Below are 13,311 nucleotides of genomic sequence, written 5' to 3'. Positions count from 1 at the left end.
GGACCATAAAGGATGTAGTCATTCAAAGAATCACCGACACTAGTACCTCATTCATAGATGGCAGCTTGTGGAAGGGCATATTCACCTTTCTTAGCAGTCAGGAACACAGATATTGTCATATATGGATGTCATATCTAATAACAAAATATTTTGTAGCTTTAAAAAATCTTAATTTTTTTCATCAAGTTAGGAATTAGCCACTAAATTGAGAGGAAATCATAGTATTAGAGACGTGATGTGGAAGAATTTGCTCGAGCGGGCCCAGTAACGTCTCTATTGGAGACTTTGTTGTTACTGTGTTTGGCATATCGAATACGTCACGGGGAGCTTGCCAGGCTCTGCCGTGCGGGCGAGATACTCTCGGTAGCTGGCCGGGCCTCCGAGAGGGGCGGAGGAATCGAACTCGGGTCGGCCATGTTGGCTGTGTGCAAGGCAAACGCCCTACCGCTGTGCTATCGTAGAGTGGAAGAATTTATGTATTGTAAAATTTATAGTGACTTTAGACCTTCCCAAATGGCAATAGTCTTTCTTTTTCTATTTAGTTACCTATATAAGGAAAGTCAATTGCATTTTTTAAATTAAATTTCAAATCTAAAAGATTAAAAAGGCAGTATAATTTCACCAATTTTCCTCTCTTTGTTGTCTCACCTACTTGAGGTGTATTATAGATTGTGACCTGCTTACTGCAAATACTGAATTGCCTTTTATAGAGAACAAGCAGTCTCTGCATCACCTATACCATAGTAATAGGCATTTCTTTTACAATGACTCCTAAGAGAATAGCAGATTTTATTTTACTATTATAACACTTTGATTTACCAAATTGCTCATATTATTGTTTCAGGTAGTGTTCCAACATCAGTTCCACTACCAGTGTGACCTTCTCTCTACCATTGTCCTCAGGTTCTCATCCACCACCTGAGTCTGCCCCCTTAATAAACACAAAAATTTTACTTCGTATATTTGTTTCAACACAAAGGCAAGTGGAATTGTCAAAACTCTCAATAAGAGTCAATTTGAGATAATTATATCTTCACAATAATGTTGCTGAAGTCATTGAGGATTTACTGGCCTGGTTGGTACTAGTTTAGCCTTCTACGTTACTGTTTTCATTCATTGAGCATGGTGGTCTTTTATGCAGCTTTTCCCATCAGATTTTCTGTGATCATACTGGGCTGATGGTGTTATGAAATTTGCAGGTGTCACATGGCTGCATGTGTGGTTGCATGGTCCAGGAGCTATGGAGCTGGAATGATTAGATGACTTGACAGTTTGGTCAGGACCTGTTGTGGAGCTAGGCCATTTCTATTTCCAAGGGTTTGGGTGTAGCTTTGAGCTGCTGTGCCTTCAGCTAGAAAGGGGAATCTGCCCACCCCCATTCCGAAAAGGCCCAGAGTTGTTAGCCCAGACTGGTCTGCATGGAAGATTCCAAGACATCGTATTCTTTTGGAGATTAGTTGTTGAGCTGCGCCATTTCTCTGCTGGCAAGATTGAAATAGCAGAGATTTGAAAGCAGGGTATTTATTGTCTTGATGATTATTTTAATTGAGAGGTCCATACTCATATTTCAGCTTTTTCTTTCTTCACTTATTGATAAAAATAGTCATTTGAGGCTTCTTAGACTACATTTTTTAATCCTAAGATTTTGTGAAATGGATTAAAAATGTAAATTTTTATCTTTGATGTTTGTGTAAGCATCTGAAGAGTTTTTCAGTCATGTCTATGTGAGTCTAGATCTGGTTTGCCTGGGCCATAATGGTCTTTCCCTCTCCTTTACAGCCTTACAGGGTTGCATTGTGTGTCAGGCACATTAAGGCATCTTTGAGAAGCTGTGTAAATGTCTTTGTTATAGAGAGATCTGCTCTTTGTAGGAAAAATGGGCATATAATGGAAGAGAAACATTGAGTGGTCGTGAACAGTTATTTCTGCAGATTAGAAATCATCAAAAATTTTCCTCCAGTCATGCTTTGAGGGTTTTAGATTAGAATTGCTGGATCAGAATTTTATAACTCTATTACAGTATTGTGTTTATAAAAGTAAAGTCTGTTTAGCAATGATGTGGTTCCAAACAAAGAGTGACCAACTCTGAGGCCTAGAGAGAAAGTTAAAGAGCTGCAGTACGGCTCTGCATGTGGGAACTCTGTCTCCATCTCCAGCATCATCTGCTCCTCTGATCACCATTTAGTGACCTCAAAGAACAGAGACAGAAGTAACCTCCGAACATCATTGATGCTCCCAAATCATGCACCACCACAAACCAAACCTAAACAAAAGAAATACATCGCCAGCAACAACCACAAAACCTAGAATATCAGCACCACACTGTTGACCTCAATCCTAATTAATTAAATTTTACTCTCAAATTATACCATGTAGCTCCTTCTTTAATTAATCATACTTTTCATTGTAGTTCTCATTTATTTATTTTTTCCCCTAAACTTCTACTTATCCACTTATCAATCCAGTTGTCCAGCAAACAGATATTTATTAAGCAAGTTGCAGAGAAGAAAATAAATATGAAGAACGCCAAATTGAAATAAGTGTTATGAAGGAAAGAAAGTAACATTCACCAAGGGCAAGAAGACAGAAAGGAGTATTGCTGCTTCACACTGGATGGTCCAGAAGACCTCTCTGAGAGGAACAGGCGAAATCTACAGGACCTCATCAGAAATAGAAAGATGGAAAGCCATGTGAAGGAGTCATTGATTAGACACTGTCTTTCCTTCCCACTTATTAGGCATGTGCACCTAACTTTTGAATTTCTCTTCAGAGTATCCAAAAAGCAGTGAGTGTTCTTTTCATCTTAATTTTCACCCTTCCCAAAGCACTGAGATTAATCTCTCTTACATCAATAAATACTTGCATCACAGGGCCTTTGGTTGCTCTTGACTTTCTTAGAATATGAGCATAATGGCATGTGGAGAAAAGAGGTGATGTGTATGTTATTCCTAAAAGTTCTTTTTCAGTTATTTTTATAATCACTTATTATTGCTCTTAATTATCTCATACAGAGACTTCCCTTGAATGCTTAATTCCACCAGGTATTTTAAAGAATTAAACTGTACAGGTAGAGATATTTTTCTTTTATTTTCCTTTTTTTCCTTTTTTATAATTTTATTTATTGAATCACCGTGAAAGCAGTTACAAAGCTTTCGGGTTTAAGTCTCGGTCATACAATGAAACACCAGTCCCTTCACCAGTGCCTATTTTCCACCACCAAAAACCCCAGTATACCGCCTGTCTCACACCCCCCCCCCCCCCTACCTGTGGGGCGGATGATTTCCACATTACTCTCTCTACTTTGATTTCATTCAATATATCAACACCAGACCCACCATTATTATTTGGGATTTTACCCCAACATTAGAATCTGCCAAAAAGGCAACCATAGACAATTTGTTTTCTATTGCTGGTTATGAATAACATATGATGTCACGTGGCCACAATAGTGGCCGTGCGATTTTGGAATTCTGAAATTTTAACAACTAAATCTGGAGGGATTTCTGCCAAAACCTGCTGGGTTCCGAGATTTGTTCCTGAGTCTGTTGGATCAAGGCCATTAAGAAGCTTGATCAGGGGCCAGAGAGGCTGTTCGTGGGTGGCGTCTCAGGGTCTCATTGGGGATGGGGAGAAAAGGGCCAGCTGCACCCCCATCCTGTGAAACCCTGCGTGTCTAGTCACTGCAGGCCCAATCTTGACCGTCCAATGGCCTCTGGAGCATGGCGGCCACCAAGCGGCCAGGAGGAACAGGTGAAAGGCATGAAACCTATTCCCACCTAGGGTGGCCCGGCACTGGTAACCTACTGCAGGGAACGGATGCATTTCTGTCAAAAGCCACTGGGTTCCGAGATTTGTTTCTGAGTCTCTGGGATCATGGCCATTAAGCAGCTTGATAAGGAGCCAGGGAAACCATTCGTGGGTGGTGACTCGGGGTCTCACTGGGGTGGGGAGGAAAGCGCCGGCTCCACCCCCCTCCCATGAGGCCCCGCATGTCTCATCACTGTGGCCCAAACATGACTGTCCAATGGCTTCTGGAGGATGGCGGCCACCGAACCGCCAAGGGGGAGCAGGTGCACCCTTTTCCTTCTGGGGTGGTCCAGCAACAGTAACCTACTGTGGGGTCTGGAAACATTTCAGCCAAAAGCCTCTGAGTTTCGAGATTTGTTTATGAGGCCATTATGCAGTTTGATCAGGAACCAGAGAGATCTTGCCTCCAATTTTATAGCTGAGTCAGAAGTGGTTTGTGGGTGTGTCTCCCACATACCTAACTTTTGGCCATTTATTTTCTTGGTAATCTATGCCCCAAGTTTTTGAGGTCTGGCAAGGAAGCAATTTTTGGGTATCTGGAAGTCTGAAGGCACCATCAGGCTGCTGATGCACTCGCCTCACAGGTACAGAATGACCTGCTAGCAGCACCATACCCCCAACATATTTTTAGTTTAACATATAGAAGGAGAGAGAGCTTGTTTGGAGGTTCTAGCCAGGGAGCGCAGCTACTTGTATACCCTCAACCAAAGACTGGTCCGTCTCTATTTGGGGAAGGCTGTCCTCTTTGACTGAGCGGGCAGCTTCGGGAGGGATGCCAAGAGAGAGATAGCCACACACACACACACACACACACACACACACACACACACAGCCTGTCTTAGAAAACTCTTGCGCTTATTCACCATCGTGGTTTGGCTCATGGCTCAGGCAACCGTGAGCGAACATCTGAGCTCACAAAGGAGTGCAGAGATGCGATCAAGGAAGACCTCAAAGAGAGAAGAGCAGCAGTGCTAGTAGATGCAGCAGAAGTCGGGAAAACCATTCGTAATGCCCGCCTGTACTTTGCCAACTACAAGACCAAGATGACTGTCCTCTGATGTCCTGATGATCTATCACATCTTCCAGAAGGGCAATGGAGAAAATTATCCATGAATTCTGCTCAGATCTCTTTGATAGCCACGTCCACTTGCTCACATACCAAATTCTGCAGGGTGGATATGTTGTTCCCAGTGTTCTCCCTTTGGAAATCTGACATGCCATTTTGTTGGTAAAGAAACGAATAGCACCTGGCCCAGACAAGGTCAGACCTGAAAACATCTGAAGAATGTGCCATCAGTACTCATCAATACGCTGGCTTGGCTCTTCACACACTACCTGTCTGAATGCAAGGTTCCATCCCAATGGAAAACCAGCAGGACTGTCCTACTGTACAAGAAGGGAGATATCCATGACATTGGCAACTATGGCCCGATCTGCCTATTGTCTGTCATCTACAAGCTGTTCACATGAATCATCCTAAATAGGATTGGCAGAACACTAGATGAAGGACAACCATGCGAGCAAGCCAGGTTCCAAAAAGGATTCAGCAAGATCAACCATATCCACACGATAACCAAACTCTTTGAGGTTTCTCGGGAGTTCAAGATGCCACTCTGTCTAACGTTTATTGACTTAAAGAAGACCTTTGATTCTGTTGAGACTGAAGCGGTCATCGAAGCCCTAGCCAATCAAGGCATTCATACTCAATACATCAGGATCCTACTTGAGCTGTATTATGGATTCACTACCAGGATCTCACCATTCTAGAAAGAAGTGATCATCCATGTCAAGAGAGGGGTTCGGCAGGGTGATACCATTTCACCGAAAGTCTTCAGTGCCACCCTCAAGAACATCATGTGAGGACTGGAATGGGAAGGAATGGGAGTGAAGATCCAGTGCAACTACACCACCTCCGCTTTGCTGATGACATCATTCTAATAATACCAAACATTAACCAAGCAGAACAAATGCTGGCCGACTTTGATCCTGAGTGTGGAAAGGCCGGACTCTAGCCGAATCTCACAAAGACAATGTTTATGAGAAACAGTTTGGTTCCTGACGTACCATTTGCTCTCAATGGAACAACATCTCCGTATGCAACAGTTATGTGTACCTAGGTCGAGAAGTCAACATGACAAATGACCTGGCACCCGAGCTGCGCAGGAGGAAGAGAGCGGCTTGGAACGCCTTCAAGAGCGTTGAAGAAATAGCTAAGAGGATGAAGAACCTCTGGCTCTGGGTACATCTCTTTGATTCCACTGTTCTTCCTGCATTAACATACACTGCAGAGACCTGGGCCCTAGGAAAATAGGATGAGTATTTAGTACTCAAATAAGATAAAATTCCAACTATGATAAAACATTTGTTCTGCTTTCCTTCAGCTGAGTTTTGGACAGGATAATAGTTCCTCTCTCTTATCTCTTTTCTAACATGTTCAACATAGTGATTGAATTTTTCCTCCCAAGAAGATTCCAAGACCTAAATTTAGTACCCAGAGAAAACTTACTGTCACTCAGATAATTGATAGTTTTAAGTTCTGTTTTAATTAAGACCATTTTTGGAAAGGTAGCCAAGAATTCCAATGGCCCAGTTCATCTGTTTAAATTTGGGGTAAGAGCTAATAGTTACGATGTGGAATTATATATGCAGTAGGATACAAGTAATTCTTTCTATAGTTAATGTCTCATTAAAAAACTTTTTCTCATTATCTTTACTGCTAGTAATTAGTTTGTGTTAAAATTTAATGTATGTGTAAATTTGTGAATATATGTGTCCATATATATTTAGTTATACTATGAGTGCCTCTATACAAAAATAGCATGCATTTGTATATACACTGTAAGTACAAACTTGGGTAGTATGAATGTGCATGAGTGAGTGGCTTACATGTCATAGATTATTTTAAATATATTTATTAAATTTTAACCATGGACAGGGCTAGAGCGATAGCACAGTGGGTAAGATGTTTGCCTTGCACTCAGCTGACCAAGGTTCGATTCCTCCATCCCTCTTGGAGAGCCCGGCAAGCTACCGAGAATATCCCGCCCACATGGCAGAGTTTGGCAAGCTCCCCGTGGCGTATTCAATATGCCAAAAACAGTAACAAGTCTCACGATGGTGACGTTACTGGTACCTGCTTAAACAAATCTATAAACAATGGGACAACAGTGCTACAGTGTCACAGTGCTAACCATGGGCTATTTTTTCTAGTACTTTCTATGGATACAGTGGTAAATCAAGCATATATGCTTTCTACATCTTGGAAGACATTGATTGAATTAATGTGGTGACCACTTGAGATGTGGGATTTTAGTATTAGGAGATGTATGTAATATTTCATGAATTTTGAATATGTGGAAGATATGCACATTTAAGTTAAGGTTTATCAATTTTCATCCATTTTCTGTGTCTGAGAAGGTTTTTTGAGAAAGTGGATCAATTTTAGATCTTTGTTTTTTTATTTTGTTTGTTTGTGGGCGGGGGGGGGGACTATATCTGGTGATGGTCAGGGGTTGCTCCTGGCTCTGCACTCAGGAATTTTTCCTGGAGGGCTCAGGGGGCCATATGGGATGCTAGGGATTGAACTTGGGTCAGCTGAGTGCAAGGCAAATGCCCTACCCACTGTACTGTGCTCCCACTCCTATTCCAGATCTTTCTACAGTAACACAAATAATTTGAACACGTGTTTCTTGAAAGTAATTTTTCTTAGCACATTCATAAATGACTGATGGCAACTGGGGTGGTCGATTATTTGATGGTAGATTATTTGGGATAAAAATTCAGGTCTTGTTGGGTTCGAGAGGAGGGAGATGGTACTTGCATGAAGCCAACCTGAGTTTAGTTTAATTCCCTGGCACAAGTATCACTCTTAGTATGGAGTGATCACTGAGTGTAGAGCCCGGGGTAAGCACTGCTGGGTATGGCCCCAAATCAAACAGATAAACCAGGTACTGTCATGGACTGAATATGCTAGGGAGCATTATGTACTGTGCTAGAGTGGTTGGGATTGATATCAGTAGTTTCATGGTACATATTTGAAAGCCCTAGGGGACACAAATTTTGGGGTGCATAAGCAAATAATAAAATAAGATTTCAGTTCTACATCTTACTCACATACCTTGAAACTAATGCAGCTTCAAATAGGACCAGGATGGGAGTGAATCTGGATTGGCCTTTAAAATAACTAAGACCTTCGGGCTGGAGCAATAGTACAGAAGGTAAGGAATTTGCCTTGCACATTGTTGACCTGGGTTCAGTCCTGGGCACACCATATGTTGTTTAATCCCATTAGGAGTGATCCCTGAATGCAGAGACAGGAATAAGCCCTGAGCACTACCAGGTATGCCCTCCCCCCAATAATTAAGTCTTTAAAGATATGATACTACTCTATCTAATCTGTTTTTCTAACTCTCCCACTTCTCTCCTCCCTCTGTTTTCTGTCAGTCACTGTGAATGCAGAAGAGATCAGTGATAGATCATACTTATAAAAGCTGATTTTTAAAATGTGCTTATTAAAGACTGCAAAACACATCCATTTCTAAATTTAACCTATGGGATAATCTCTTATCATTTCCCCTTTGACAGTGAAGAAACTAGAACACAGAAAGTTTAATAAAAGCATGCAAGATCACAAAATGTTTAAGTGGTGCTCTTCAACCTGGATTAGTTGATTCCAGAGATCGTGTTCTTATGTCTACTGTGTTAAAGGCAGGAGGAGAGTGGTGGGTAGATTAGTAAGGGACCTAGTGTAGCATCTTAGTCATCTGTTTACTCCAGTTCCATACAATGCCTGGTACTTGGTGACGGTTGTTAATTACAGCAGGCTTGCATCAGAGACCTGAAATTCCCGTCTCATCTCCGTTCCTTTCATTTACTGGTTATATCAATAACTCCCTTTCTTCATTTCTTTTCATGCTACTCCTTTTCCCTCAGTGCTTTTCTTCTGTTAGTAAAGTATCATCACCTCCTACCAGGATTATTGCAGTAGCCCCTCCCTGAGAAGGTTTCCGAAAACTCTAATAGGCTTCAACCTGTTACTTTCCTGTTTACCCTCTCTCAATGGTTTATATACATTCCTTGACAAATGAGTGACCCTTTGCTGGCCTATCACGTTCTTTGCTGTCTTGCTCTGGTCAATACTTTGTTCTCACAGGTGCTGTACTTTCTCCTTATTCTCTTTCCTTTAGTCATAATGGACCTTCCTGCTCACGTCTCACCTCATGGTTCTAGCATCTCTTATTTCTACAGTTAGGAAGACTCTTCCTTCCATATCCCTTGTACTTCTTAGGAGTTATACCCCACGCAGCTCTCAGCTGGAAGTGCTCTTTCTAATAGAAGCCTTTTCTTACCCCACCCCCATACACACACACACACACACACACACACACACACACACACACCACCCCTTTTGGTAATCCCAGACCCCAGAGCTGTCAGGATCATGTTGGCATATTTGATGGCATCAGGGACTAAGCTTATGGACTCTCGCTTGACCTGGCATCTTTAAGCCACTGAACTTTCTTCTGGACTTCTGGAAGACGCTTACTTTTCTAGCTTCCTGCAGCACTTACTAGGGGTTTCATTATATATCACCGTGATTGTGTAATATGAATCTTACTCTCAAAGTTTACACAGTGCCTGGGATACGGTAGGTTTTCCATAAATGTTTATGAAACGAAAGAGTGAATGAAAGAACAAAGGAACAAAAACACAACAGCCAGAAATAGCTTGTCTGAGGCTCCTGACTGGATATCTTCTATTTTTAGATAGAAATTGAAATGAAAGGTAATTTTGTTACACCATGAAAAGTGAGTTTGACTATGACTTACAGAGATTTCATTATTTTCCAGCCATTTACTTTAGTGATAACCTCTTAGGCACAAAAAGGTGAAGTCACTTTCCTGGGAGACTCTCCTGACATCTATACAATGTCAGATGTCTTTGTCTTGAACTTTGAATTATGTGGAAGAGAAATAGATATATACTTATATTTAACTACTACATAAACTCTTTGGAGTGCTGAGTTTGTAGGTATTCTATCAGTATTCGATAATATTGATGTCATGTTGGAATTTTAGATGTCTTTTCGAAACATGTTCTTTTTCCCCCTCTTGTAAGTCTGTGTTTAGAATTTAATTGGTTAACAGTCTGAGATTACACAGATGTATTGCTTAAGATGTGTTTGTCCTAAAAGATGGTACTCAGAATCAGAAGCAGTTCGTGTTTGACTTTCATCAAGATTGGGCAAGGGCAGCCCTCCTTATATTCTTGGGGTTGGAGTGTAAGGAACTCTAGCTGTGTAAATCTCTAAATCTCAGCAGTAGTGTGGTCAGTTATCAGACTCCACTTCCAAAGATGCTAGTCATGGATCCAAAACAGCTAAAGCAGCTAGAGTTGTGTGGTGGACTGATGCTGCCTGCAGCCTCCCAAACCCAGGGGAGGCTTTAGCCATCCTGCAAGCCTCCTAGATCCTGTGGCTCTATTAAGTGTTAAACTTTCATTGGTATGTGAAATGATCTCTCCTTTCAAGTCTTCAAGTAGCAGGAAATCCCTGCAAGCCTCAACCAGTCCCTGTGCTTGGGGAGGTGAAATAAGCATCCTGAGGTGCTCACCTGGGTTACGTTTCTGACTTTCCTTGAGTCCTCTCTTAGACCCCTTTGCAGTGTGAGGCAGCATTTTTATCCTGCAGGTACAGTAGGTACTGGATTAAACAGGTCTGCTGTTGTGGACTGACACCAGGCACCGTTCTGGCATGAGCTGTGTTTGGATTGGAGTTTCCAGGGCCTTATCAGGAGCCACCCCTAGTGACACAGCCAGTGCCAGAACTAACTTTGACTTTCACTCTTCGCCAAGGGCTTGCAGAACACCTTAAAGAAAAAAAGATGGAGGCGCTTAGAGTTCAGATGTTCATGCCTTGCTCCTTTGAAAGCTTATATCTGTAAGTGAAGTTTTATTTTGGAAATAATCCTGGGATCACTTAAGAGGAGCGATTTTATTTTTAAAGGGGAAAGAGGACAGAGACTGGGAGGGGTTTATTGGTAGTTAAAAATACTGAAACTGCTACTTTGTGGTTGTGGCTTTAGTCAGTTTCAGCTGTAACCTCTGGTAGGTGGATGGGAAAAGGATAACATCTAATTTGGGGGGGAAATGGAAATGCTAGCCCATTAACTTTGTCTTGTCCTTTAAAATCGAGTGTTGAGTGAATAATGCCAAAACATGACTGTTTGAAAAATCCGAGAGCAGAGCTTGATTTATGACTACAAGGTAGACTGCAGCCCGGCTTCGTTGTGATTAAAACAGGGTGAATAGAACTGGTGTGCTTAGTAGTAGTATTTGCTCAAACTATTCCATTGCAAAGGCTTTAGATTTTTTATTTCTTTCCCCTTTCGCACCCCTCCCCCCCTTTCTGGAATAGTGGCAGTTGCTTTATTAGACATCACATTTGCATTACTGTACAGTGATATTTTTCTCCCTTTGAGAGGAAAAAAGAAGGTCCAGAGAGCAGAAGTGTCTGCCTGGCGTCTAAATAAAAACAAGTTTGAAATGGTTGTTTCAAATAAATTCTGAAATGGAGAAAATTAATAATGAATGCCAGCTCCCCCTCCCCACCCCCTTAAACATTTACTTTCAACCATAGGTGATAAGCCTGGAAAACAATACTAAAAGCTGTGTCCCTCAGTGAATAGCCATTCAAGCAAATCAACTTATGCCAAAGCCACCTCTGGAGCTTAATAATTATTTACTGAACGTTCCTGGGTCATGAGAGAGGTTCTGATTAAGTCAGAAAAGCATTATGTTCAGCAGCTTGTGAAGGTGTGTTTAAAGACAGCAAGAATAATGGAAAAATACTAAATGTAGCAGAACTATTTTTAGAATGTGATTCTTAAAAAAATTGAAATGCTCAGAAATTTAAGTTTGGTTCAAGTACATGAGGGCCAATCAATGCATCTGCAGAAGATCAGACAGTGACTTTTAAAATGCCTTCTAATTTTTGATGCTGTTTTTTGAGTTTGCTTTAGTAGATTATCATTAAGTCAGTTTGAATTCCTCATCTCTCTAAAACAGCAGAGCATTTTATGAAAAGCATATGTAATCATGTATTTAGAATGCCATTATTCTAGAAATATTATAAATTTATTCTTTGTAAATCAGATCATAGAGATATGATTGATACAGTAATATTTAAGGATAGAAGGGATATGGTTGAGTGATATTAGAGAGAATGGACTCAGGATGTGCAGAAGAAAATTCTCTCAAACATCCTTCCCTTCCCTAATGCCTTTTTCTTACTAGCTTGCTTGTCTTGAATCCAATGCAAAGTGCTCACCTATCCCCTATAGTTAAGAAAATATAAAAGGGGAAGGTTTTTCGGGCTTCCCAGGCATACTGCTTAAGAAACCTCTGCTCCTCTGCTCCTCAAATGCAGGCATTTCATCTCAGTTGCTGTGCCTTCATTCTTTACTGTTAGAGAACAAGAACTGGAGCAGCTATAACCTGGTGAACCTGGTGACTACTCTATGTGATTCGGGGCCTGTAAATCTGTACCATACTATTACCTTACAGTATCTGTGATATACTGTAAATCTGTACCTTACTAGTTTTCAAAGATGATTAATATCAAGCAAGTTAATGGATTTCATAAAGGAGTTAAATGTGTCATTCTAAGAAAAATAAAAACAATAGTGATTTTATCCTTGAATATATTTCTGGATTAATTCTTAATTTCAACTACTTTGCTTAACGATTTTTTAAAAAATTTTTCTGGCTAAAATTCCATTGAAGCATGCTCCCCTCATGTGGCCTTAGAATGAAATTCAAAGCAAACATCTCTGACAAAACTTGTTCAATGAGCTGTTTCCCATTAACTTCTTTGTGCCTGTTCTTTTGTAGAAAGCACACACTGCTACTTAATTGTTCCTTTTGTGTTTTCCCTCTAAGAAAGCAAAGCTACATCACAGCAGAGGCAGCATTCTAAGAGTTTTGGTTTTTTAAATACTAACTTAAGTTTTCATAGTTTTGATCTATGAAAGATGCTCAGAGGATACCATTTCAGGAATTCAAACTCAGTATAAAAGAGTTAATTGTCTTTTGCCTGTCTATGTGTGTGCTGACCACCAACCTAAATATCTAAGTTGTTTTAAAACATTTCATTCCCATAATTGCTTTGTGACAGAGGTACTTTTCTTCACCTCCACTTTTGCTGAAGGGAAATTTGAGGATTGATCAGGTGAAAAGTTCTGTTCAAATCATAGAGCTGAGAAAGGACAGAGACAGATTACAGTATAGGCTTCAGAGCTCTCTTTTGTTTCATTATGTGGATTTCCATTTAAATTCCTTAATTAAAAAAACAGTGTTTATTACTCTGCCCTCCTTTTTAGTGGGGGGAGGTGTAGGGTGGGAGCGAGGCAGGGGGATTACTCTCAAGTGTTACTCAGAAGACCCAGGGAACCTTCCTGATAATTCTTAGCCAACTGTCCTGTGGTTCAACATCAGGACCCAAAAATG

At 40.9% G+C, this 13,311-nt stretch overlaps 1 protein-coding gene across 7 annotated transcripts in view; it reads left to right on the top strand.

Moving 5' to 3' along the window:
• The window catches only part of MITF (melanocyte inducing transcription factor), a 251,667-nt gene that overhangs the window by 132,055 nt on the left and 106,301 nt on the right, over nucleotides 1-13,311 (top strand). For 2 of the 7 annotated variants that reach the window (XM_056108014.1, XM_056108013.1), the window contains exon 1: nucleotides 10,648-10,744. The exons of the other annotated variants lie outside the window; for them this stretch is intronic. In XM_056108014.1, coding sequence (XP_055963989.1) covers nucleotides 10,689-10,744 — 56 coding nt within the window. In that variant the 5' untranslated portion in view covers nucleotides 10,648-10,688. Of the gene's footprint in view, nucleotides 1-10,647; nucleotides 10,745-13,311 lie in introns of those variants that run through there. 7 annotated transcript variants of the gene reach the window in all.

The sequence above is a fragment of the Sorex fumeus genome, unplaced genomic scaffold (genome assembly GCF_029834395.1).
Source record: "Sorex fumeus unplaced genomic scaffold, SorFum_2.1 ptg000191l, whole genome shotgun sequence".
In the NCBI taxonomy this organism is placed as follows: Eukaryota; Metazoa; Chordata; class Mammalia; order Eulipotyphla; family Soricidae; genus Sorex; species Sorex fumeus.
The sequence above is the reverse complement of the archived record's forward strand: the minus strand, read 5'-3'. Positions and strand labels throughout refer to the sequence as shown.